Raw genomic sequence first — 27,044 nt, forward strand, 5'->3', positions numbered from 1 at the left:
CAGCTGGAGAAAAATAATCTTCTGATGGGAAAAGTACCATCGAAGGAAAAAGTAGTCATTAGCCACAATTTTTAACCTTCTTTCTTGCTCTGATTAAGTAAAAAGTCACAGAGAGCTAGTTTCTTTCTGTGAGGAGAGTCAGAAAGAGACTGACTGCTCAGTGAGAGATGAAGACAGTCCATGTAATCAGTGACTCTCAGTGGAGTTTGGCAGAAGCTGTACTTTACGTTCAAGTGCTAAAGAGCTGGAAACAAGCCTGGATCTTTAAAAACAACAACCAAAACCAAATAGGGAGTGTATATTCAGGGCAACTTGAATCGATGCCCTCAGGTAGCCAAATACATTAAAAAAGAAAGAAAGAAAGAAAGAAAAGCAACAAACAAAAATTCCTAAAGCCGCACAAGCAGAAAAATTTAAAGTTTTCTCCTTAATTCAGAGTGTCAAAATCAAGATCATAGTGAGCAGTTAATTACTGAGGCTGAGGTTTAACAAGAAAAATGTTTATACTTCTTTAGACTGTGCTCCAAGTTTTGTATCATTTTTTACATTTAGTAATTATCTTCAGATTCACTTAAATACTTCCCTAATAAAGATTTCCATATAGGGCATATGGAAATGTGTATTATTTTCACTTAAATTCAGTTAATCACATAGAAACTACTCTACAGGGAGAAAGCCAGGAAATTACTCTTGAAGCCTAGAATGTCCCCATTTAGCTTTTTCAGCCTGTTTCCCAATCTTAAAAAAAAAAAAAAAAAAAAGTAGGTAATCAATCCTAGCCCTTCCTACTTCTTGGATTGTTGAGGTTACATTTGGAAATGTAGATTGTCAACTTTCAATAAAGCTTTATGCAAATTTTATTCATTCTGCCATCTGCTGGCAGTTAGCTGAATTGCAGGCAAATCGAAGGGCATGGAACATCCTCTGCATTCTGCACCTACCAAAGTGAAGCAGACAGGCCCCTTTCCTAGTTCATTGGTAGCTCCCAAAGACCAGGGACCCTGTCTGCCTCACAGCTTCCCTCCCACCCCTTCTGAGGCCACGTACATCGCACCAGCAGGTTGACAGTCTTCTTGGCAGGGTTGCCCACATTGTTGGTGGCTGTGCAGTTGTAGTAGCCAGAGTCCCGGGCCTGCACTGAAGGGATGCTGAGGGTGCCACCCTGGGCCAGAGCACCCAGGGGCAGTGGGCCAGGCCCATGGGACCACTGCAGCTGGGGGAGGGGATCACCGCCTGTCAGCAGACACTGCACCGTCACATTCTCCCCAGGGTTCACCACCAGAGTTTCGTTCACAGACAGCTTCAGGGCTGGTGGTGCTAAGAGGACAAGGAGTGGGATCTTAGGGGACTGTGAGGCAGGGCTGGATGTTGGGGAGAGTAAGGGGCTAGAAAAACCATAGAGGCTGGAGAAGCCCTCGGGGGAGATGAGAGGGGAGAAGACAGAGCAGGAAGAGGAGGGGAGGGGCCAGACATTAGTGGTACCGTGCCTGGAGTCCCTGTGGGGTGGGGCACTATCTCCCGGTTGGGAGTTAGCTCAGGTAGGGAAGGATTATGGGGAGGAAAACGCCTGTACCCGTGGTGTTGGTGAGCCGGAAGGTGATGGCCTTGTCTGGGATGCCGCACACGTTACGCACAGACACCTGGCAGGTGTAGCTGGCATAGTCCTGGGGCCGCAGGTTCTTCAGCTTCAGGACCTTGGTCTCCCCCTGGGTAGCAGTGGACCACTGGGGTGAGGTGCCTGCTTGAGTCTCCAGGGGTCCCACATACTCATTCACCCAGCACCAGAGCCTACCGCAAATACCTAATTCGTCTCTTCCCACCCCCACCCCCACCCTCACCATTTAGCCCCAGGGGTCCTGAGCCTGGGGTGGATGCTACACTCTCCACAGCCTTGGCAGTGCCTCATCATGGGCTTCTCTGGGTCTGAGGTTGCCCTGGTGTACACTGGCAAGGACCAGGCCTTGGTTTCTCCAATCTGGGAAATGGAGGGGTGAGAAGAGAACTTGCTCTTACAACCCACACAGACACGGGGCTGGCCCACAGGCACCGCTGAAAGCCCTCCTTGGCAGAATGGCATCACCACCATCTCCTGGGACTATCAGGGCCCATGGGAAGAGGAATCATCTCCCCGCCCCCAGGTCCTGCTGTGCCTGGCCATAGGTTCCCAATACTCTCCCACCCAGCAGCAGACTGGGATGACCTGTCTGCCCCTAGAGGGTGTCTTTTCTAACTAGCAATGTTCCTGGAGGACATGTTGCCTCAGGGACACTCCTGTCCTCACTGCTGCTCCCTGGACTTTCCATCCGATTTTTCTGCCCCAGGCTGTCTGAACTCCAATCAGAATGTGTGTTTCCAAAGTGAGAATAGAATTGTTGAAATCAGGGCAGTCCGAAAAACTCAGCCCCGTGCCCCCCTCCCCTGTTGGGTGCAGGAGAAAAAGTGTGGGGTGAGCCAGCTACCCATCCTGACCTGAGTGTAGAGGGGCTCATAGATGTCGACCCCGTTGTCCTGGCTATGGGACAGGGTATCAGAGCCCCGCTTCCAGATGAAGCGGGCAGGCGGGTTGGAGTTGACAGTACAGCGCAGGAACACCGTCTTCTCCTGGTAGAAGTTGCCTCGCACATCGCTCACTGTCTGGTGCACCGTCAGCATTGGCTCATCCAGGTCTGCAAGGGCACAGCCCCCATGAAGTCAGGACTGGGTCACCCCAAGGTTAGGGGGCTCAGGCTCCTGGCAGCCCTTAGGAAGAGCTGAGCCATCCTCAACAGACATTTCCAGATTGCCAGATGCCCTCCCAGCCCTGCAAGCTTAACCAACCTATTAGAGGCAGGGGACAGGACTTTTTCCTTTTACTTTTTCTTTCTTTCTTTCTTTTTTTTTTTTTTTTTTGAGACAGAGTCTTGCTCTGCTGCCAGGCTGGAGTGCAGTGGCACAATCTTGGCTCACTGCAACCTCCGATTCCCTGGCTCAAGCGATTCTTCTGCCTCAGCCTCCCAAGTAGCTGAGATTACAGACATACGCCACCATGCCCAGCTAATTTTTGCATTTTTAGTAGAGAGGGGGTTTCACCATGTTGGCCAGGATGGTCTCGATCTCCTGACCTTGATCTGGCCACCTCGGCCTCCCAAAGTGCTGGGATTACAGGCGTCAGCCACCGAGCCTGGCCTCTTTCTTTTTTTTTGAGACAGAGTCTCACTCTGTCACCCAGGCTGAAGGGCAGTGGTGCAATCATCCCCTCCTGGGCTCAATCAATCCTCCCACCTCAGTCTCCTGAATAACTGGGACTACAGGCATGCACCACCACACCTGGCTAATTTTTTGAATTTTTTGTACAGACGGGGTTTCACCATATTGCCCAGATTGATTTTGAACTCCTGGGCTCAAGCGGTCCTCCCACCTCAGCCTCCCGAAATGCTGGGATGACAGGTGTGAGCCGCCGCACCTGGCCAAGACGACAGGACTTGATGCCTTCCCAGACTTCCTCTGAGCTGTGCCTCCCAGGGACCTGCATGAGGGTGTCTAGCTTTGCAATCTCCCATCACAGAATGGAGGAAGCAGCTGCTTCTTCAAATCCTAGTTTAGCTGTTAATTTGTAGTATGACCCACCTAAGTCCCTTCTCTCTCTGGGCCTGTTTCCTCATTGGCAAACTAAGGTAGTTTAGTAGTTCTTGGCCTTGTTTGCACAAGAGAATTACATGGAGATTTTCTTTTCAGTACTGATGCCTGGCAGAGTTCATGGGTAGTGTCAAAAGTCAGAACAATGATTGTCTCCGGGGGGAATTACTGACTGGGAGGGGGCATGAAGGAACTTTCTGGAGTCCTGGAAATGTTCTATCTCTTGAACTGGAAGCTGTTTACCCACATATGTAAAAAATCATTAACCTTTGCACTTAAGATTAGTACACTCTATCGATTAATCCTCAATTAAAAAAATAATTAAAAAGCTTAAGAAAGAATCGATATTTGGCCCCACCCCTGATCAATTACATCAGAATCTCTGGAAGTAGGGCCCAGGCATCCATAGGTCATAAGACCTAGAGATCTTAATGTGTGTCTGTGAGTCACAGGCACTGACAGTACACATTCCAACATCCTCCAACGAATGTCCCAGCAGCCCATCATTCTACCCCTTCCACAGCCCACTGGGATAGAAGTCACCACCATGGTCATGAGAGGAGGTAGGCATTGGTGGGGCCCAGGCTATGCTTGCCAGCCTGTTCCAGGGCCAATAACCTGAGAAATAGCCCTCAGCTCCAGGGGTCGGCAGGACCCTGGCTGGCTGATGAGGGACAGAAGAGAGGTCTGGGACGCCACTGTTCACCACTCTACTGAGTCCCACTTAGGGAGTGGGAGGATGTATAGCTAATAGGTAGGTTCATTCTAAGCCTTAAAATGGTGCCACACAGGCTCCTGGGGCTGGGCCAACAGTTTCTGGGTACCTGACTCAGCCTGATGAATGACTCAGGAAAAGAGGCTCCTGGGGCATACCCATGGAGAACAGGTAGGGACTGGGGGCTTCTCATGCAGCTAGCAGCAAGGACTCAGGGAATGGGGCTTGGTTCTGTGTGTAAAGTAGTAAGGAGGGAAATCTCAGAGCTGCCACAGGACAAAAGCAGAGACATGAGGTACTGTGGGAAGGGCAGTGGACAGTGGGGAAGAGATCCGTGTCCTCATCTCAGATCTGAGGCTACCCCACACCATGTCTGTGGGCAAATCACATGGGACCTCAGTTTTCTCATCTGTGGAAGGGGTGTAAATCAACCCATCCTGCCCTCCCTGCTCACCTCACAGGGATGTTGCAAGGTTCACATGGGATTCCAGGCGCAAAGGTGTAGATGGTAGAGGGTGGTACACACCGCCCGGTACCTCTCAGGCTCCTCCACCGAAGTCAGCTTCTCCATCCCATCCCGTCCCCACTTCCCCACCTCACCTCAGCCCCGGGGTGCCCTCTGGCCCAGGTTGGGCTGTCAGGGCCCGGGGAGAGGAAGGCCTCAACTCACACTGCACGTCCACGCGGATGGACTTGATGGCCGGCACCCCGACGCCGTTCTCAGCCTTGCAGTAGTAGCGGCCGCCCTGCGTGCGCGCAATACGCTCGATGCGCAGTGTCTCGTTGAATACTGATGTCTCCTGGAACTTATCCGAGGCACTACCTGCCGTCTTGGTCCACCGTACCTGGGCCACCGGGCGGGGCAGAGTCAGGCTGTCAGACTCGCACGGGGTGGAGGCCTCAGCGCTGAGTGCCCTGCAACGGCACCCCCTTTTTCCCATACTTTTTCACACGCGCACATGGGGCACACGCAGGCCTAGGAAACGAACCCAGACAGACGTGGCAATGCACAGATGGGGTAGGATGCCACGGGGTCAAGAGCTGGGGAATCCGGGATCAGAGGGAAGAGGCTTTAAATGGGGCGTGCAGCGCTGTGGTTAAGAGAATGGATTCGGTCAGGCGCGGTGAGCCACTAATCCCAGCACTTCGGGAGGCCAAGCGGGCGGATCACCTGAGCTCAGGAGTTCGAGACCAGCCTGGCCAACATGGCGAAACCACGTCTCTACTAAAAATACAAAATTAGCCAGGCGTGATGGTGCGCGCCTGTAGTCCCAGCTACTCAGGAGGCTGGGGCAGGAGAATCACTTGAACCCAGAGGCGGGGGTTGCAGTGAGCCCAGATCAGGTCACTGCACTCCAGCCTGGGCAACAGAGCGAGACCATTTCAAAAAACAAAAAAAGACTGATTTCCATCTTGGTCAGTCACTCCAGGGAAAGCCAGCTATCAGGTCCTGAGCAGCCCAGTGGAGGGGCTCACTTGGGGAGGAACTGAAGCCTCAGACCAACAGCCACGTGAGTTAGCCTCGAAGAAGATCCTCCAGTCTCAGTCATCCTTCAATGACTGCACCCCTGGCTGACACCTGGATTGCAGCCTTGTGAGAAACCCTGAGCCACAGCCAGCCAGCTAAGCTGCTCTCAGGTTCCTGTGCCACAGGAACTGTGAGACAGTACGTATTGTTTGAAGCCCCTAAGTTATGGAGTATTTGTTATGCAGCGATACATGACTAATACACCATGATACCCACTCTGCAAGGTTTTATTATGAGGTTTACAAAGGAAGTGTATAAATCACCTATGTGTGGTGTCTGGTATACATTAGTCATTCAACAAATTTCTATGATTATTAATATTGTCTTAGATTATAGAGAAATATCAAGGATTGCATGAGAAACCTGAGCCTATTACTCAAGGTGCCTGAGTTTTAAGTAAAACAGACCAGTTTTAGATAACTAAGTCTAAGGAGTGGGGCAGAGGCAGGGGCAGTGGGTACAGATTTCAGTCTTTAAGTAGGGAGGCTTGCTTATTACAGAGACAGGGCAGGGAGCCCAATCCTGGTGAACAGGTTAGGCCAGAGGCCAGAAAAGTAAGGCTGGGGAGAAGAAGTGAAAGGGCAACCTTTCTTATGCAGGGAGGACCACCCAGGACCACAGTGTTGGTGCTCTCGTCCCCTGCCCATATTTGACTCTACCCACATGGACCTAGACGTTACAAAACCTGGGAAAAGTTAGAGGCAGTTTCAGGCAAGACATACCAGATTAGAGAGTGCTTTGGAGAGATAATAGGGACATGAAAACATTTGATCCTTTTGTACATTATCTGGATGGAGTTTGTTTACATACTGCTCAAGCCTTGGTATGCTTTATGCATATGAGAGTTCCTACCTTTTTTCAATTCTACAAAATTCTCAGTCTTTATCTTTTTTTTTTTTTTTAATCACTAGAGATGAGGTCTTGCTCTATCACCCAGGCTGAAGTGCAGTGGTACTCTTGGGCTCAAGGATCCTCCTGTCACAGCCTCCCAAGTAGCTAGGACTACAGGTGTGTGCCACCACACCTGGCTAATTATTATTTTTTTTTTTAGAGCTAGGGTTTCACTATGTTGCCCAGGCTGGTCTTGAACTCCTGGTCTGAAGCAGTCCTCCCACTTTGGTCTCCCAAAGTGCTAGGATTACAGATGTGAGCCACTGAGCCTGGCCCTTCATCTCTTTAAACATTGCCTCCTCTCTTTTTCTATTCATTCCTTCTTGAATGCCTAAATTTATGTTGTAGCTTCTTATTGTATCCTCCATGTCTCAACTTATTTTTCACACCTCCTGTCTCTTTGTCTTCCCTGGACTCCATTGGAAATGCATGGCTGATTTCCTCAGATCTATTATCCAATTCACTAATTTTTTCTTTAGCTATCTCTAGAGTACTGAGGCCAAATTTTTTAAAGACTATATTATTTTTATTTCTAGGATTTCTGTTTGCTTCTTTCTGTACCTAACTGATCAGGGTTTATAATCTCCTGTCTTATGGATTCTATTCCTTCCATAATCTCTTCCAATATTTAAATTTTTTTTTTAATTTTTAAGATCCTTTCAAATTGCTCTATTTTCTCTAGTTCCTCAGTTGTGAATGATTCACCTTGTTGAGTCTATGGACTAACTCTTCTGGCACTGTATTTTTTAATATTTTAAAATTTTACTCCACAGGTTTGTACTCAGTGGGATCATCTTCCATAGAAGTCCTATTTGGACCTTTATGGTCCTGTTTGTGGTGCAGATCTCATTCACTACTTGGGTATAGGTGGTTGCCTATACCCAAGATCATGGGTTCATAGATTCCAAAACATTTTTTTGTTGATTTCTCAGGTTAGGGTTTCCTCACTATTTGGATATTGCAAAATACAGACAGGTTTTGGGTTATACTATATCATAGGTGGCTGCATTTATATCCACACCCTGAAGGACAGTCTGTTCCCTGCAGTGACTCTGGGCTGTGGGACAGAGATCTTCTGGTCCTCATTCATAGATGACGCCACTCTTGTTGAGCTTCCAGCTTTAGGTAGAGTTCAATTCCAGCTCCCAGCCGTGGATGGACCTGCAGCCTCAATGCATACCCCTTATGTGTGTGTTAATACAACTATCAGTACAGTGTGTATGCAGTGCCAGTCTCTTCACGGGCTAGGTTCCTCAACTTCTGCTCCCTGCCATCACTGTAGATTTTGCCTGCATTTCTGGCCCCCAGATATCCCTCCTTCTCACAGCTTGTTTGGAGTGAGGCACTCCATGTTCCCTCAGTCCCCCATCTTGACCACTAAGTAGGTCATGAGATGGTATTTCCCTTGTTTCTCTAGTAGTCTGGATGCTCCATGAGAACAAAAACTATAGGGGCATCTTTAGGACCCATCACTTTGCTTGCATGTAGCAGGTACTCAATAAATACTGCTTATAATGAAACAAGCAAAAAAGCTAGAAGGCATTTTAGGAGAGGCAAGCAACTTCAGCTAAAGCAGGAAGGTTGTACTTGGGGATGATGGGGAGGCAAGTCTGACTGGAGCACAGGGTGTGGGGAAAGTGGCAGTGGGAGATCAGACAAGAGAGGCAGGTGGAGGCCAGATTGTAGAAGGTCTTCAATGCCATCCCTAGGAGCTTGAATTAATCTGGTAAATGAAGGGGAGCCATTGAACATCTCTGAGCAGGGGAGTGATATGATGTAGCACAACAGGGGTTATCATTCTGGTAGCAAAGTGCAGGAACGGATTGAAGGGGGCCGGGTGTAGTGGCTCATGCCCATAATCCCCACACTTTGAGAGGGTGAGGTGGGAGGATCACTTGAGCCCAGGAGGTCAAGACCAGCATGGGCAACATGGTGAAACACTGTCTCTGCAGAAAAAAAAAAAAAAAAAAAAAATTAGCTGGGCATGGAGGCACATGCCTGTAGTCCCAGGTACTTGGGAGGCTGAGGGGGAAGGATTGCTTGAGCCCAGAAGGTCAAGGCTGCAGTGAGCCTTATTGCACAACTACACTCCAGCCTGGGCGACACAGCAAGACCCTGCCTTGAAAAAAAAAAATAGATGGGAGGAGGGGTGAGGTGAGAGATTGGGAGGTCAGTTTAGAGTGTACTGCAATGGACCAAGGGACAGGACTGATAGGCTGACCTAGAGGACTAATGAAGAAAAGAGAGGAGGAGACCCACGCAAGAGACATAAAAAGAAAGGCGTGCCGGTACAGTGGCTCACATCTGTAATCTCAGCACTTAGGGAGGCTGAAGCAGGAGAAATGCTTGAAGCCAGGAGTTCAAGACCAGCCTGGGTAACATAGGACACTCTATATCTACAAAAAAAAAAAAAAAAAAAAAAAAAGAAGAAGGAAAAATGATCCAGGCATGGTGGCACACACCCGTGGTCTTGGCTACTTGGTCGGATGAGGTGGGAGGATCACTTGGGCACAGGAGGTCAAGGCTACAGTAAGCTATGATCTCGCCACTGCACTCAGCCTGGGCAACAAAGTGAGACCACATCTTAAAAAAAAAAAATAAAGAAAGAAAGAAAGAAAAAGAAAAGAAAACAAGGCCTCAGAGTCTGGCTAGATGTGAGGAACGAGAAGATGCAAGGTCAAATATGAGCCCAAGGGTTTGCGCCTGGGTGATAGAACGAATGAAGCCACTGATGGAAATAGAAAACCAGGTACACATACACATAGCCACAGCCACACATGACCCATACAGGGACACATAAGGAGCCACACACAGATGGCCAGTGCAGCCTTAGGGAGAAATGACCCAGCGGCCTCACTGGCTTGTAGGGAGGACCATCCATCCTTTAATGGTCACACCTGACACAGACATCGACCTAAATCCAGCAGCATTGTTTTCCCTTCTAAAACATGCCTTTGAGAAGCAGCAGCAGTGATCATAGTTTTTTGTCCATCTGCCTGTCTCAAGGCCAAACCTACTAAAGTCATCTATGTTCCCAAAATGATCCAGGAAAAAGAATTTTGTATTTCACTGTCCTTTCTAGGATCCAGTTGTCACCCTTTCTGCTGCTATTAAAGGTCACAGCAGCTCATCAGCAAATTCCTCCCATCCCTTCAGCCCACCTCCTCCCCTTAGCTCTCAGTGATCATGGGCCACTGCTTCCTGCTTGAGCCATACACTTCATCTGTGACAAAATTCATCTGGCATTCCCAGATTCTTATTTTGTTTCTTTCTAATTGCTTTGGCTCTGTGAGCCTCAAGGGTGTGAAGCTTGCCTGCCAGAAGCCTGAAGTAGATAGAGATCACATTTTCTATGCTGCTTGCCACTCCTGGAGTCCCCAACTCAAAGATGGACATGCTGGGAGGAAGCAGAGTAAGCTAAGAGGACACTGGTTCTGGATTCAATGTCTGCTTCCATCCTCATAAGAGCTGCGTGCGCTTGGGAGTTTACCCAACCTCGCTGAGTCGCAAATTCCTCAGCTGCAAAGGGGGTCACTAATGCCTTCCTCTCTGCACAGCTGTGAGGCTCCAAAGGGAAAACACTGGAGAAAGTGCCTGGCACGGTGCCTGGCACATGGTCTGCCTGCAGACACATTAGAAGCTGCATCTAAGGATGTGTCTGCTCAACAGATCCGTGGACTGGAGTGGAACTGAACAACCGGCATTCTATTTTTCCCCTCAGCTGTCAATATTTTCAGGTGAATGAGCCCATAGCCTCCAGCCCTTCCCCACAGAGTTAATTTTCCAGCTATTTCCCCAGCCCCCATCTCCTGTTCTCTGCCTCCATGCTGTGGTGCATCATGAGTCCTCGTATCCTGCTGTCTCTTCTTAAGTGCTGAGCCCAGGCAAGGTGAGGGCAGGAGGGGCCTGAGCAAGGCTGGGCTGGGGGCTTACCTGGGGTCGTGGGTGCCCGGTTACAAGGCACTGCAGCATGAGGGTGTCCCCCTCTCGGATGGTGTAGACACGCTCACTGATATTGTCCTCTTTCACCACACACGCCTGGCCTGCATGCACAATCTGGGCCTGGGCTGGAGCTGGCAAGAGAGGATGGAGGAGGTTTAGAGAAGAGGTGCCAAGGCCAGAAGTCTGGGGCTCCCTCCTGAGGGTGTTGGGGAGGGGTCAGCCCAGATCTCTCCAGGCCATTCCTCAGAGGCCTGCCCCTGCTGGGCCCAGGAAAGAATCCTCCCAGGACTCCCAGGCCAGAACCAGGAGGGCCAGGAACTCAGAAAAGGGACAGTTCCCCAACCCCTTGCAAGAGAGCTGTGCTTTTCAGTGGGCTGACTGTGTGAAGGGGCTTTGTCATCTGTACAGACCAGTCGTCACTCAGTTAGCATCACCATCTTAGCAGTCCTGGCGGTGGATGCCGTCAGCGCCCCTCCCAGCTCCCCAAGGTGACAGGTGCATCCATCCCCAGCTGCTGACAGCTCAGGGTACTCGCCTTCCTCAGGGAATTGCCTTTAGCCAAGAGAGCTGCTTTGGCCAGAAATGCCTAGGAGATTATCCCCTCTCCCCTGCAACACACACACACACACACACAGGTGGGGTGACTATGGTGCTGTCATACTCCAGAGCTCCCCTGGAAACAGGCTGAGGCTAAGCTTCCTGAGCCTCATCTTTGCTTGGCTGCCTCACTCATTCCCTCAGTTTCTCTTGAGAGCATTTTCCCAGCAAATAGCTTGCCTAAACCATAACTCCCCAGCCCCAACCATCTCAGGCTTTGCTTTTAGAGAGCCTAACCTAAGACACATAGGCGCACACACACACACACACACACACACCCAGCTGCACATTGCCCTCCCCAAAGGCCTTCATTATTTTTTCATTGCTCTCTGAGGCTGTGTCCAACTTCTTCTCCAAGGGACAGAAGTGCTCACAGAAGTTGGGGCCTGGGAGCTGGCAAAAGGCTGTGGCTCCTCCCTGACCTCTCTCACAGTGCCCAGGGCTGGGCTGTGACCCAGGCTAGGGGACCAAAGCTAGGATGTAGCTGGATGGGCCCAGTGAGAAATGACTGAACTTGCCAAGGTCATAGCCCCTGCCCCATTGTTTAGCCCCATTGTCCTAAAGGCAAACCAGGTCCCAGCCCCCATAATGCTTAAACTCTAGGAAGAGGAAAAGACCCCAACTTCACAGGTTCTGCTCACAGCTGAGAAGGGAGAGAGTGAAGTAGAAGAGCTGATACTGGGTATAAGGAACACAAGGAGGTACAAACGACGTCCCTGCTCTAAAGAGGGGCACGGTGGTGTTAAAATAGAAATCATAAGAGTGATAGAACAGACTCTGTGGCTAAGAGATATCAAATTACAAACAGGACCTAAGGTCATGCCAGGCCCGAGTAAGTCACACCCCCTACACTTAAAGAATAAGCCATGTTCTAGTTGCCACAAGGCTTTCTGTTTTCTCTAGCAGCTAAACAAGCACTGGCCTGGAGATAAGCAATATTGAAACAATTGCAGACCATCTACTGCCAGACACCAACTAACTGGCCTCCCGTTCCACCAGCCATAACTACACCTTTGATCAGACAAGAGACTGATTTCAGTAGCTTTCTCCAGATAAAAGACCAGCAACCATGAACTGGTTCTGGCCAGTTGACAGAGGCTGCCCACTAAGTGCCTTTGTGTCTTCTGTGTCACCTTTTGACACATAGGCCAGATTATGGTGCATTTAAATGTTGTCTGCACCCCAGAGTGAACATGAGATGTATGTAACATGCACGTTTGTTTACTATGCATGTGTACATCCCCCTTTGTGAATATTCATAGCTCCTCCCATAACCTGTTGAAAATGTATACCTGGCCCACCTGTTCAGCAGAAATTCCTGTCTCACCTTTCCTCTTTCAAAGTGACTGCTTTCAGTCTCCGCCAGAGGCTACACTTCCCAGCCTGTCAGGATGGCCACCCCACAGGACGCAACCTTCTATAAGAAATAAAGTTCTCTTGTCTGAATTTATAATTCTCATGATTCCTCAGTTAACAGAGATAAGAAGATAAGAAGATAAAGCCGATACAGAAAATGTACAACTTCCTCCAGGAAATTTCCCATGACTGACAGGCACCTTCCTTCTTTATGTGTCTACACTGTGCGTCACTCCCCCAGTGCAACAACAAAGCATCAGGCCTGTGTTTCTGTTAAATTCAGGATTCTTGTCTTTCTGCCTACCAGACCTTGAGCTTTATCTTGGGATCTCCAGCACAAGGCCTTGAAAACAGCAGGTACTCAGTGAACACTGAATGAATGGATTTATAAGGATATCCCATGGTGAAGTTGCTGGGGGACATAAGAGAGATATAGAAGGCCCTAGGATGTCAGAAAACAGGCATCACCATCTTCTGGAGGAAGAACCACAGAAGGTTCCATGGAAGAGGTAGTTTTTGAACCAGGCCTCAGGGATAGGGAGGCTCTGTGCTAGCTGACAGGGCAAAGTCTCAAATTATATTACACAGGGTAAACCTCTAGTGACCTTTGGACATGAGTTTTCTCATCTCTAAAATGAAGAGAACACTACCAACCCTAAGAACTCACAATGGTAGATGTGATGATAACACAGGATAAATGAAAAATGCTTAGTAGAGTCGTAACGTGTTTTACAGATGCTACAAGCAGGGCCTTCCACCAACACTGATGGGACAGACATGAACTAATCACAGAGGTAGAGTCCCCAGAGGTAGCCTGGCAGCAGGTCACTAAACTTGGTCAGCAATTGGGAGTGACACAGGCTATGTTTAATGATGAGGGTCTCTGCAAACAGCAGCGGGTTTGGTAAACAGTGGTAGCTGCTACCAACCCAGAGTCTGAGTGTCCAGGTGACCATCCTGCCTGCCTGGCTGCCACAGAGGAATGAACCTGGCTGGCTGTCAGGAGACAAGCAATGTATGCCTTGAGCAAGCCACTTCACCATCTTGGGCCTCAGTTTCCCTACCCATAGGAAGGGTAGATTAGATGACTTCTAAGGTCTTTTTCAACTCACACTTTCTATGAATTTTGTAATCAGCACATAGTCGTCCCTATATAAGATGCACTCCAGAATCTGGGAACTGGGCCCAAAACTGTCACCTCATGCAATAAAAATGCATGAACATTACCATACGTGAAAGAGATAGCCATCTGTGGCTGAAGTCCTCAGGAAATCTCATCAAGAAACAACCCACCAAAAGATGATGTGCATGCCGGTTGCTGATAAGACCAAGAGGCCTGGGGTGCCTCTCAACAAGGAAGACATCGATTTAACAGGCTCCAGTGGAAGATAAGCTGTAATCTTGGACGCTGTGGCTTGCCTGTAGCAAGGCAGTGTTGTAATGACAGAAGCTTTGGTGACAGATAAGGAATATTGAAAAAGAGCTGGAGAGCTGGACTTTCTTAGGGCACAGCTAGTACAGGCCAGGGCAGATGGGGCCTGATCGGCAGACACAGGGCCTCTAGTCACCTGACAGGTGTATTTCCCCACTGGTGATGGGGCCATGAGTGGATATCAGAGATGACATTGTTAAGATTATCCAGCTCCTGGGCAGGTGTGATGACTCAATTACAATCCCAGCACTTTGGGAGGCTGAGGTGGGAGGATCACTTGAGCCGTGGAGTTCTAGACCAGCCTGGGCAACATAGTGAGACTCTGTCTCTACAAAAACTGCAAGAATTAGCCAGGCATGGGGGTGTGTGCCTGCAGTCCCAGTTACTCAGGAGGCTGAGGCAGGAGGATCATTTGAGCCTAAGAATTCAAGTCTGCAATAAGCTATGATCATGCCACTGTATTCCAGCCTGGGCAAGAGAGTGAGATTCTGTCTAAAAAAAAAAAAAAAAAAGATGATCCAACTCCCTTTGATGACCACCCAACTCTAAAATGCTAGAACCATTTTGGAAGAAATTTGGGCAGTACCTCCTAAAGGTAAATAGGTGTATAACCCATGATGTAGCAATTCCATTCCTGAATATGTACCCAGTAGAAATGAGTACTTATGGCAACCAAACAATAAGTACAAAAATATTCACAGTGGCTTTATTCACAATAGCTCAAAACAAGAACAACCTACATGTCATCCATCAAGAATTGTATAAGCAAATAAGTTCTGGTATCTTCATACAAAGGAATATTCACCATAAGTGAAAAAGGGTAGAGACATGACACTGTTGAATCTCACAGGCGCAATTTGAGTGAAAGAACCCAGACACAAACATACAGTGTATTGTAATGCTAAAGACAGAAAAAAAAAAAAATCATGGTGTGCGATTTCATTTATTCAAAACTTAAAACTGGAAAAACTTACCTTAGGGTAGCAGAGGCCTAACACTGATTGCCCTTGGGTGGGGTGGGAGATTATTTGCTGAGAAGGGCATAAGAAAACTTTTTTTTTTTTTTTTGACATGGAGTCTAGCTCTGTCACCCAGGCTGGAGTGCAGTGGCACAATCTCAGCTCACTGCAACCTCTGCCTCCCGGGTTCAAGCAATTCTCCTGCCTCAGCCTCCCAAGTAGCTAGGATTACAGGTGTCTGCCACAATGCCCACCTAATTTTTGTATATTTAGTAGAGACGGGTTTTCACTGTGTTGTCCAGGCTGGTCTAGAACTCCTGATGTTGCGATCCACCCTCCTCGGTCTCCCAAAGTGCTGGGATTACAGGCATGAGCCACTGCACCCGTCCAAGAGAACTTTCATGGGGAGAAGAAGAGAGATGGAAATGTCGGACATTTTGATCTGAGTGGTGGTTGCACAGTGTCTGGATACACAAGTAAAAGCACATCAAGGTATCTGCTTTGGACTTCACCATATTATACCTTCTAAATTACACCTCGGTTTTTAGAAAACAGCATCTACCGTCCTGGGATGATATTAACCATTGAGATTATCCAGGATAATCCATTTACTATTACAGTTATCCAACTCCCTTTATTCTCACTCTTACTTGATGAGCCACTTCCCGTTGCTGATTTGGTTCCAGGTACAGTTTTCCTTCTGAAATGAGTCCTCACTAGTAGTAAATTACCTAGTCCCCCTTGGCCTTGGCCTTTCAATTTGCTCATCACCCCCCACTGAGTTTCCTTAGCATGAGTCAGCCTCCCATTGGCTCAGGTCACCCCTGGAATGGCCAGAACCATATTTCTGACCCTAAACCCCAAAGGGTCCCTGCCCCACTGTACCTCAGCCTCCATCCAGCTCCACACACCCTAGGAAGGCACTGCCTGCAGCAGCATCTCCTGATTCGGACGGCAACCTGGGCATGGCTATTTCCAGATACACCATGACATAATCCTTTCATTCAGTCTGTCGAACAATAAGTCCTTCTGGGCCAGGCGCTGTGTTGGGCGCTGGAGATACTGTCATGAAAAGCAAACAAAGGATGGCTCTCAAAGAGCATTGCTGGGGAGATGGACAGCAAAAAAGGAAACAGAAATGGACAGGGTGGTTTCAGAGTGTGTTAAATGCTATGATGACTCGAAAACAGGGGGATGTGATAAGGAACCGTGGGGAGAGAAAAGGTCTGCTTTAGAGAGATGGAAAGCACACAGCTGTGGAGTCACACGATTTGGGGCCCATTCTCCCGGCTCTGCTACCCACTAGCTGGGTGATGCTGTGTGATGCTGGGCAAATTACTTAACCTCTCTGAGCCTCGGCCTCTTCATTTATAAAATAAGAACAATAATGCCTTCTCCCAGGGCTGGTATGAGGGGTTAATGCAATATATGTAAAACACCTGGTCAAATAGTATGTGCTCTCTCCATAAATGACAGCTCCCAAGATGATGAAATAGGAGCAAGAGATAGGGAAAGGGGACCAGCTGCTGTGCACCCCTACACATGCAACCCAGGGGTGGAAATGCTCAAAGCAGTCATTAAACGGGTAGGGGTGTTTCATGAATATGTTCAAAATTCATGCTGAGGGCTGTGCAGGGCTTCAGAGGGGTTGGAAAGTGGGAAGGACTGGAGCCCTTCCCCGGGTATCCCCCTTCTCATGGTACTAGTGCACTTGGCTGTGCAAGTTACTTAAGCCTTAGTTTTCTCATTTGCAAAATGGGGTTGTTGTGAGGAATAAATAAGGAAACTCATGTAAAGTGTTTAAAACAGTGCCTGGTACACAGTATGCAATCTAAAAATGTCAGCCAGCATTATTATTCTATAAATGATCCTGCACTCCTCTCAAGAACGCACATCCCCTGCAGTCTTCAAGCCCTTTGCATGAGAGGACCCTGCTTCTCTGTCACAGATGATGAGGGTTGGCACCTTCCTGGGGTCCACTGTACATTTCCAAGCTCCTTGCCTCAGTTCTGTGAAGCAGAAAGGGAAAGTCGCATTTAGCCCCATTGGCAGAGAAGGAGACCAACGCCTGGAAGAGGAAATGTCTCGTCCAAGTCACTCGCTGAGACAGCAGCACAGCCAAGACTGAAACCCAGGCCTTCCACCTGCTAACTTGGGACTCTGTTCACTGTCCCCAGGAATTTCAGAGGCATGGCTGGATTTGATCATCTTTGCTTGATACCATATTGGTGGATAAAAAACTGAACAGGATTTCAGAACCAAGTATGTTTCCTTGCCTCTGGTCTATGAGACTTTGCTATTTTACTCTCCTGATTTCTATCAACAAAACCCCATGGAAAAGGAAAACAGCCTCTCCCAACGTGTGTGCCACAGAATGTTCACTGATACTCCATCACAGACGATCTGCACTGTCAAGTAAGGACGCTGCGTGTTCTTTCTCTCGCTCTCTGTGAGAAAGACTTAGCACACAAAGTATAGTATTAAAGGCTCTGAAAAGTCCTGCAGTAAACACATCCATGTAACTTGGTTTCACTCAGTGCTTTCTAAATGTATTTGGCCATAAACCCCCTTCTTTGCAGAGCACCTCAACATCCTGAGAGACAGCAATGTTTTGTAAAACTAGTGGAGAAAAACTTAATACAAAACTGACAGCTAAGGAGTTAACACGCCCCTCCCCAACCCCTTAGTTGAGAACAGCCAAGTGGCCTGAGACATGTCACCCTTGGGGCAGCATCCTAATGAGCACAGCCAAGGCGGAATGCTCCTGGCCTATCAGCTTACTCTTTTCCTCCCCAAAAAGCATACACCCAAAGTGTACAGGTATGGGTGGGGGCTTCCAGAACCCAGTAGGCCCAGTGAGGGAGCCACAAACTCTCAGGGAGTCAGACTAAGACAAACTCCAACCTGCCAACTAAGGATCCAAAGAGAATTCTCACTGGAATGGGGGCATTTCATCAAAGATCCCCATCCCCTATAAAAGAATCCATGCCCAGCTGCTAGCCACAGGTAGGGGTGCTGCCAAATGCACATGGATACACCACTAGGGTGAGGGCCAAACAAGATAGACAGCAAGACAAATGGAAAACCTTGATTAAAAGCACCTTCAGGCCTGTAATCTCAGCACTTTGGGAGGCCAAGGTAGGAGGATCGCTTGAGCTCAGGAGTTCGAGACCAGCCTGGGCAACATGGTGAAACCCCATCACTACCAAAAATATAAAAACTTAGCCAGCATAGTGGTACACATCTGTGTTCCCAGTTACTCGGGAGGCTGAGGTGGAAGAATGGCTTGAGCTCAGGTGGTGGAGATTGCAGGGAGCTGAGATCATATCACTGCACTCCAGCCTGGGTGAAAAGAGTGAGACTCCATCTAAACAAAAGAAAAAAAAAGTTCCTTCAGGCCGGGCGCAGTGCCTCATGCTTGTAATCCCAACATTTTGGGAAGCTGAGGCAGGAGGATTGCCTGAAGCTAGGGGTTCAAGACCAGCCTGGGCATCATAGCAAGACTCCGTCTCTACAAAAAAAATTTTTTTAAATGAGCTGGGCGTGGTGCCACATGCCTGTAATCCTGGCTAAGAGGGAGGATTGCTTGAGCCCAGGAGATCCAGGCCGCGGTGAGCCATGATTGCACCACCGCACTCCAGCCTGGGCAACAGAGCAAGACCCCTATCTCAAAAAAACAAAAGCTCAGCCAATAATCAATGAAGAGGACCGTTGCCCTCTTCCTGCTTCTGGCTCCTTCAGGGGAAGTGAGTCTGCAGGCTGGGAAACAACCAAACAGCAGGGTGAGGGAGGGGCAAGGAAACAAAAGGAGAAGGAGGGGCTGCAAAATTCCCTGCCCAGAGTCGGTTCTATCTGCCCACAGATGACACAGCAAGTGCCACCACCTCAGCCACCTCCCAGAAGCATCACTGAGTGTTCTGGATGGAGAGGTACAGAACTGTGATCCGTGTTCTGGTCCTGGCTTCCATCAGATAGTCATTCAACAAGCCATTATCAGTATGAGGTGCTAAACTTGATTCTGAGGTAACAGGGAGCTATGGCACTCGGGCTCTGCACTAGGAAAGCGAATAGCTAGAAAAGCTGAATAAGAACGATGCCTATAAAGACCTACTGAGAGGCAGAGAGGGAGCAGGGAGGGATTGCAGTGAACTAGAGACTTGTGCTGTCTCAGGCCTCACCCCACCCCCATCCCCATAATATAACATTAACTGCAATAGCTACCCTTTATTGACATTTACTCTGCCAGCAATATATTGAGTGCTTTATATCTTTTATCGTATTTATTGCTCCTAACAAGCCTATTATGGTTCGGACTTTTCAGATGAGGAAGCTGAGGTTCAGCAAGGTTATATAAGTTACCCAAGGACACCCCATTGATCTGGAACCTGTCTGACTCTCCGTCTTTCATGCTAACCCCCATGCGTTTCCACTTCCCAAGTGCCTAGCCCAGTGCAGGGCTCACAGCTCAGGACGGAGTCTCCGTGTTCCTGGTAGGACCGACGCCGTGCAGCATCCTCAGAAACCGTCCCTCCCTCGCCGTGACACCTCTCGCCCTCCCAGACCCTGGTACGCACGTGTTTATTGATCCTTTTATGCATGTAATGCAAATGGACACTTAATAATTTAGCGGAGTTAACAGTGCTGAAATATTAACAGGCTTTTCTCTTTTAATTAGCTGCTCAGAGAATGGTGGCCGGGGGCCTGGGAGGAGGCTTTCCTGGGCAGGCGCCTGGCCTGCTCCACCTGGGCCTCCTTCTGCCAGGGATGATGCTCCGAGCCTCTCTGCAGACTGTGAGCCATCGAGCGTGGGCTCTGGGGAAAATTAACCCTGCCCTTCTGTGCTCACTGCATCGGGGTTTGCTCTGCCCTTACCACAGTCCCGCTGTCTGCAGAGCTGGCTGGAGCCTGTCCTCTGTTCACCACCAGCCGGGGGTGGACCAGGTGACTTCTCAGGGGTGTTCTGAGGCTGGAGGAGGCTCCAGTTCTGTGCTAGGAAAGCCGGCTTGAAACAGCCCCAACTCACCCACACCATCTCCTCCAGCCTTGCCCTAATGCAGAGCATCTTGAGGGAAAGCAGCAACAGACTTTTGGCCCATCCAGTTCTGGTCATTCTCTCTCCAGTCATTAGACCCATGTTTGAGTCCATTCCCTTCCCATCCTCCCTCTCGCTCCCTGTCCTCCCAGTCCCTCAAAGGGCACACACAATCACCTTTTAATTTGCCATTGATTCATTAATTGGCTTTGTAACATTTTCTGAGCACCTATTATGTGAAATCTCCTGCCCTCAGCGCTGGGACACAGAGCCAAATGAGGCATAGCCCTTCTAGGCGAAGAACCTCTGCCCTCTCCCTGCTGCAAACCATATTAAAGCCTGTTCCCCGACACAAGGCCTTTTTTGCTCATCAAAACCAAACCCATATTCAGCCAACCTTCCCTTTGGCTGCAAAAATCTCTCCCTAACCAGAGTGCATGTGTCTCTGACCTCTGGGTACAAGGGCGCTGTCACTGAATACAGCAACCAGCCAGAGCTGAAAGCTTCAGTGAGCAGGCCGCCACCCTGCAACCACAATTGAGTGCAAAAACAAGCTCTGCTTTCATAGTCAGATGCAAGCCTGCTACAGTTTGCACGGCCTTGTTCCATTTGCAGACACTGCCACTGTGGCGCCTGGAGCTTCTGGGAGAGGCTGGCGCCCTTACAACTCTCCTCTGCTGTAAGTGCTGGCCGGTCCATTATGCCCCATTCCCTGGGGATGTTCAGCACCACTGTGCCCACATCCTGATCTCATTGGAAGGCACACAGGTATGGAGAGTGGCAGGTGATGCTCATAGAATCTTCACTGTCTATCAGTGGAAGTCTAATCTGTACATCCACTTATAGAACTAGAGGGTGCCTGGACAGGCCACCAGCAAAGCCCTTTAATGAGGACTCTTAGGTCTCCTGATGAAAACTATAAAGGGACTTTCTCCTGGTGGGTCCCAGAATGCCAGAAATAAAACTGTTAATGATAGCCGGGCGCGGTGGCTCACGCCTGTAATCCCAGCACTTTGGGAGGCTGAGGCGGGCAGATCACTTGAGGTCAGGAGTTCGAAACAAGCCTGGCCAACATGGTGAAACCTCATCTCTACTAAAAATACAAAAAATTAGCTGGGTGTGGTGGTGGGTGCCTATAATCCCAGCTACTTGGGAGGCTGAGGCAGAAGAATCACTTGAACCTGGGAGGCAGAGGTTGCAGTGGGCCGAGATCGCGCCATTGCACTCCAGCCTGGGCGACAGAGAGAGACTCCGTCTCAAAAAAGCAAAAACACAACAACAAAAAACCATTAATGATGAGGGGACATAGGTCATCTCCAATCAGTAAAGGCAGGACGAGTTGGGCAACGCTTGATCAGAGGCTTTAAATGCAAATCTGAGAGGGCTGCTCAACGGCATAGGATGAGGGGTAGGGAGGAGCGCTCTGCCTTTTACTCAGTGACCAAGTGACCTTGGGAAAGTTGTTTAACCTCCTTTAGCCTCAGTTTCTTCATCTGCAAAATGGGAATAATACTACATCTCAGGCTTCGGTGGAGATAACTTTTGGGTTGTCGTGAGGATTCAATGAGAAAATGCATATTGGATACATCGCACAATGACTTGTAGTCAGCAGGTACTTAATAAATTTCAGTTCCATTTCCATTTAATAATATGGCCCAGGATGCTCTGGGAACCTATTCCAAAGTCTTGCAAGAAAAAATGAAACTGAATGAGGTCTACTTTGGAGGATTACCAGGAGTTTGTAATCCTGAGAGATCAGAACATTAAAGTGGGCTGAAAGTAGTAATCACTGGGAGGAAAAGCTCTCCCCGTGAGAATATGTAAGATGACAGTGGAAAAGAGTGGCTTCCACCCATCAGGGCAGAGAATGACTCCTAGGATCCCAACGTCTGAGCCTTCCTGGCCTAGGGATGTGGGACCCATGGAAGCAGGGTTACTCATGGTTACTCATGTAAAATTTCCTTTCCTGGATCCCAGAAAGGAAAGTTCTAGCCCCACCAAGCTCTGCTGGTCTTGGAGACCTCATCACTGTGATTCACTTGGCACCGGTCCCTGGCAGCAGCCCAGGGTCTAGATCTAACCAAGCCTGCACCTGTCAAAGCATACCTATCGAACCAAGCCCACGGAAACAGTAATTTCTGGGTGACTTGAGGCAAATCATTTACTCGTCTAGTCTAGAGCCTCAGCTTCCTAACTATAAAATGGACATAACAGGGCTCCCTATTGTGAGTGTGAAACCCACTGATAATGGAATGCCTTGTGCACAGTGCATGCTGCCTAGTAGATACCCTAGAAGTACAGTTGGAAGGGGCTTAAATAAAACTAGACTCATGCTTCAGAGTGTCTGCTCTGAGAAGGTCCTCCTATTCCAGAGTGGAGCCTGACAGCCCCCGGTCTCTAGGAGTCTGCAGCACAGTCACTAGGGATAGGGGACCACCAGGGTAGGACTGGAGACACACTGCCAGATCCAGGCCTCCAACCCAGAAGGCAGAGCCTGGGCCAGGATGTGGGGATGGCAGTGGCTTTGCTAAAGCAAGAAGTCCCCAAAGCACCACCCAATCAAAAAGCCCAGTGAGGCAAAGGGATGGAACATGGCTCTCTCCAAGGCCCACAGGGCTAAACCCCAGCCCTCAAGCAGGCTCAGCGTGGGGTTCTGGCATAGGCCCGGATGTAGGGGCCAAAGGGAGAAAATGAGGCTAAGGCACTGGATTTGGGCTGCAGTGGGCATCTGGGGACCCTGAGCCCTCACATAAGAATGGACAGAGATAGGTGGCAGGGAGTCCTTTCCATATAGTGCAATAGAAAAGCAACCAAACCTGGCCAGGCATGATGGCTCATACCTGTAATCCCAGCACTTTGGGAGGCCAAGGCTGGTAGATTACTGGAGGTCAGGAGTTCAAGACCAGCCTGGCCAACATGGTGAAACCCCAACTCTACTAAAAATACAAAATTAGCTGCGTGTGGTGGCTTGCACCTGTAATCCCAGCTACTCGGGAGGCTGAGGCAGGAGCATTGCTTGAAGCCAGGAGGCGGAGGTCACAGTGAGCTGAGATTGCGCCATTGCACTCCAGCCCCGGCAAAAAGAGTGAAACTCCGTCTTAACAGAAAAAAGAAAAGAGAAGAGAAGAGAAGAGAAGCAACCAAACCTGCAAGAACTAGTTAGAGGCTCCACTCCAGCACTTAACTTGCCTAAGCCCCCATTTCTCCATATAAAACAGAGGCCAATAACATTAGGCTCACAGTGTCTTATTAAGTGAGATGACATTTAAGAAAGTATCATGTAAACTGTAAAGTTCTGCATAGATCAGGCCTTATTATTATTAGGTGCCAAGCGACCCAAGTATGACTTCAGGAGGTGCAAATTGGAAGTTAAAAAGCAGGCCACAATGCACCTATTAAACCAGTGAAAATAAATTAAAATGATAAAATCTATTGTGGCCGGGCTGCGCACAACACCAGCTCAAACTTTCTGTCACACAACCCGGCAGTGCGAAATGAGAACCATAAAACTGCTCCTATCCTATGACCTATTAGGCAATCTCACTTTGGGGACTAGGCCCCAAGGAAATAATTTAAAAGGAAAAAGTAATTCACATAAGGATATTCATGGCAGAGCTATTTAAAAGAAAGGGAAACTGGCTCCTACCCAAACGCTCAGCAGCAGAGAAACGGTGACCCGAACTCCAGCACATCGATGCAGGGGGTGCCCTGCGGCCATTAAAGTGACAGGTCTGAGGGCTCAGTCAATAGCAGGAGACGTGTGTAGGAGATAAAGTCAGCCGAGAAAGCAGAACGGACCACTGTTTACCGCTATGTAAAAATATATTGACAGGTGTGGGCAGGGAGTTTAGAATGAATGGTTAATGGTTGATAGTCACTGGGCTTCTTTTTTTCCTATGAAGTTGTTTAAGTGGATAATAATAACAATAACAGCAATGAAAACAAATCAATCTTGCAGCTTGAGAGCTGGTGGGGCCTTGGCCATAGTAGCACAGAAAGGAAGGGAAGGACAGCATTGCTGGGGGTTCTCCCACAGCCAGGCAGACTCTGACCCCCCTGACCTCGGGTCACTGTGGGTCCCTGGGTAGAGCTCTGGCTCATGGAAAACACCCCACCCAGCTGCAGGGGGAGATAGAGGTGCTGCACCCCAACTTCTAGTAACCCCTAAAGCCATCTCTACATATGGAGTTACCTGATTCCTCCAGGCCAGGCCTTGGCCTCAGTCCAGGAGACCACAGGAAAATTAGCTCTGAGGTTAAAGAACCAGGGAGCAGAAATGTAAGGGGGACCTCATTAGCTTTATGGCCCCTCCATCCACTGACCTCCAGCAGCCAACTTTCACTGCCCCCCAGTACCCTCAAGGGTTGGGAGCCACTCCTCACCCCCCTATACCTGTATTAGTGGGAACACGTTGTCTCCCGTTAACCAAGTATCAGCCAGAAATCTGGGAGTCATCCATGACCTCTCTCCCCCTCCCACACCCCACACCCAATTCACCAGCAAGCTCTGCTGGCTTGACCTTCAGAACCAGTCGGGAATCTGCCCCCCTGCGATGCCACCCTAGTCTTAGCCCCCACTACCGAGGCCTGCCTGGATTCTGACAGCAGCCTCCTGATAGGTCTTCCCTGCTTCCTCCCTTGCCTGCTGTAGCCTGTTCTCCACGAGCAGGCAGAGGATCCCATTTCTCCTCTGCTCTCCCTGCCATGACTCCTATCCCACTTGGAGTCAAAGCCAATGCGTTTTCAACAGCCTGCCATGCCCTCTGCCATCTGCCCCCGGCCCCACTTCCCGTTCTACCGCCCTCCCCACTCCAGCCACATTGCCCTCTTTGTCAGTCTTCAAGCAGGCCTGGCCCTCTCCCACCTCAGGGCCTTTGCACTTACAGCCCCACCCCCTCCCCAATGCTTGGATTGCTCTTCCCCAGCTTTCCTGAGCCTGTTCCATCCCTTCCTTCAGCTCTCTTCTGAGAGGCCGTCCCTAGCCTCCCGCTTTAAGACAGCCCGCCTGCCCTCACCTCCATCACACTCAATCCCTTTCCCTGCTTTGTGCGTTCATAACACTCATCAAATCAACACCCTGCATATTAAATAGTCACTTGTTTGTTCTCTTTCTGTATCCTTTTCAAAAGGCGAGCACCCCTGGGAGCAAAAGCACATTAAATCCCTTAAAGGGATGAACAATCTTTTTTTCAAGCATCAATTCAGGAAACATAAAGTTTAGGAACATATTTTATTTAGCATCAGGTATATTTATAAATCGGGAAACCTGCCCTCCTGCTTAAGTAGTCTCTCATTTTTTCTCCATCACTGAAGGGTTTCCTCTCCTTTTTTGGCTAAAATTTTAGAAACCACATAAGTGGCAGGCTCCACAGGATCTGATTATAATGCTGAGCCTCTGAACAACTTGTAAATGACTTGAAATTGAGTAGGTTGGGGGGAAAAAAAGAAGGACTTGGGGATGGAGAAGGACAACTGGACCAGAGTTCAATCACAGCCAGGGACAGCAAAGCCCCTATCAGGAGACAGCTGAGGGCTGTGGATGCGGGAGGAGGGAGGCTGTCCCCTGGGAAGAAAATGGGGTCTGAAATGGACAGTGGGTGGGTGGCAGTAAAGGGCTGGTACAAAACACCTGTCTCCCAGCCCTGTACAGTAGCTAAAAGGGAAGATTCTTGCTATAAACTTCCCCAAACGGAAAATGGAAGGAGGACTGGAATTCTTCTACCCTTCCTCCTGGGCCAGGGTCTCAGTCTTGTTCCCTCTCTGTCCCAATATTGTGTCACGTGCCTGTACACAGAGCCTCCCATGCCGCCTCCCTTGTGGCAGCCTCTGTGCCTCAGCCAGTGACAGCGGCAGCTTCCTGAGCCTGGCCTCGGTGGTGGAATCACTCACTTAGCAAACCCTCCTCCGAACAGCGGCGGTCATTGACTCCCACATGCCAGGCACATGGCTTCCCACACATTCCTCATTTCCCCTTTATCACAGCCCTCTGAGGAAGGTACCAGTATTAGCCCTGTCTTGTGCATGGGGTAACTGAGGCACAGTGCAACACCTGCCCACGATCACATGGCTAGTGAGCGGCCGAGCAGACCTCCACCCCAGGTCTGTTTCAGAAGGCTCTGGTCCTATCCTTCAGGCCACTCTGCCTCCCTACCTGGACGAGAGATGGTTATTCATCGACTTCGTTATATTTAGTTATTTGATTCTGAAATTAGATCTCGGTGGTGTCATGGAGCCTGGCAAGTCATGTGCGACAGCTGACCTCAGAGCTGCTAGTTGCTGACACCTCAGTGTGAAGAACTTCTCTGGTTACTCCCCTCCCCGGGGGGCGCTAACACACCAGGGAGGGCAAAGGTGGGGACAGAAGGTGAGCTGTGCGGGACTACTTGCCTGACCCTTCCCAGAATCCTCCTCTCCAGCTGCCATGGCACTCTGTGGAGGCCTGCGCCCTGACAGGGAAGGCAAGGTGGGGCCAAAGGAAGCAATCTGGGAGAAAGGAAGTCAGCTTTCTCAGAGGCATCAGCCCTGAGACCCTTAGCCACTAGGGTTACCCTTAGAAGGGAGAAGCACCTCCCAAGAGGAAGTGAGAAGGGTTGAGCAGAGATGCATGAAGGTGACCGAGGTATGCAGAGGGTGGGAGGAACACCAGTGAGGAAACTGAGGCAGATGAAGACCAGACCCTGCAAGCACTAGACACGCAGCAGCACTAGTCCAGTGCCCGGCAAACAGCATGGACTTAATACAGCCAGAATTGTAACTAGTGTAGGTGCTCAAAAGAGTCCCTGGTTAGGACACCAGAGAGCCCCAGTTTGTTCAGGCTGAGAAGCATGAGCACTGGATCGGAAGGCCGTGCTGGAGCTCTCCATGCTGCACCAGCACTTTTCAAAGGTGCCAGCTCCCCTCTAGGCCTCAGCAGCCCCCCTGCCACTCAGCCCAGCTGGGGCCACTGTCTCCACACACCCAGCCCAGCCCCCAATCTGG

General features: G+C 49.4%; 1 protein-coding gene across 2 annotated transcripts in view; it reads right to left on the reverse strand.

The window, feature by feature from the left end:
* Nucleotides 1–27,044, reverse strand: part of MDGA1 (MAM domain containing glycosylphosphatidylinositol anchor 1) — a 64,485-nt gene that overhangs the window by 21,296 nt on the left and 16,145 nt on the right. For both annotated transcript variants that reach the window (XM_025384405.1, XM_025384406.1), the window contains exons 2-6: nucleotides 10,683–10,822; nucleotides 5,001–5,175; nucleotides 2,470–2,666; nucleotides 1,574–1,706; nucleotides 1,048–1,317 (exon numbers count right to left, since the gene is read on the reverse strand). In XM_025384405.1, the coding sequence (XP_025240190.1) occupies nucleotides 1,048–1,317; nucleotides 1,574–1,706; nucleotides 2,470–2,666; nucleotides 5,001–5,175; nucleotides 10,683–10,822 (915 nt within the window). The remainder of the gene's footprint in view (nucleotides 1–1,047; nucleotides 1,318–1,573; nucleotides 1,707–2,469; nucleotides 2,667–5,000; nucleotides 5,176–10,682; nucleotides 10,823–27,044) is intronic.

Source organism: Theropithecus gelada, chromosome 4 (genome assembly GCF_003255815.1).
Source record: "Theropithecus gelada isolate Dixy chromosome 4, Tgel_1.0, whole genome shotgun sequence".
Lineage (NCBI taxonomy): Eukaryota > Metazoa > Chordata > Mammalia > Primates > Cercopithecidae > Theropithecus > Theropithecus gelada.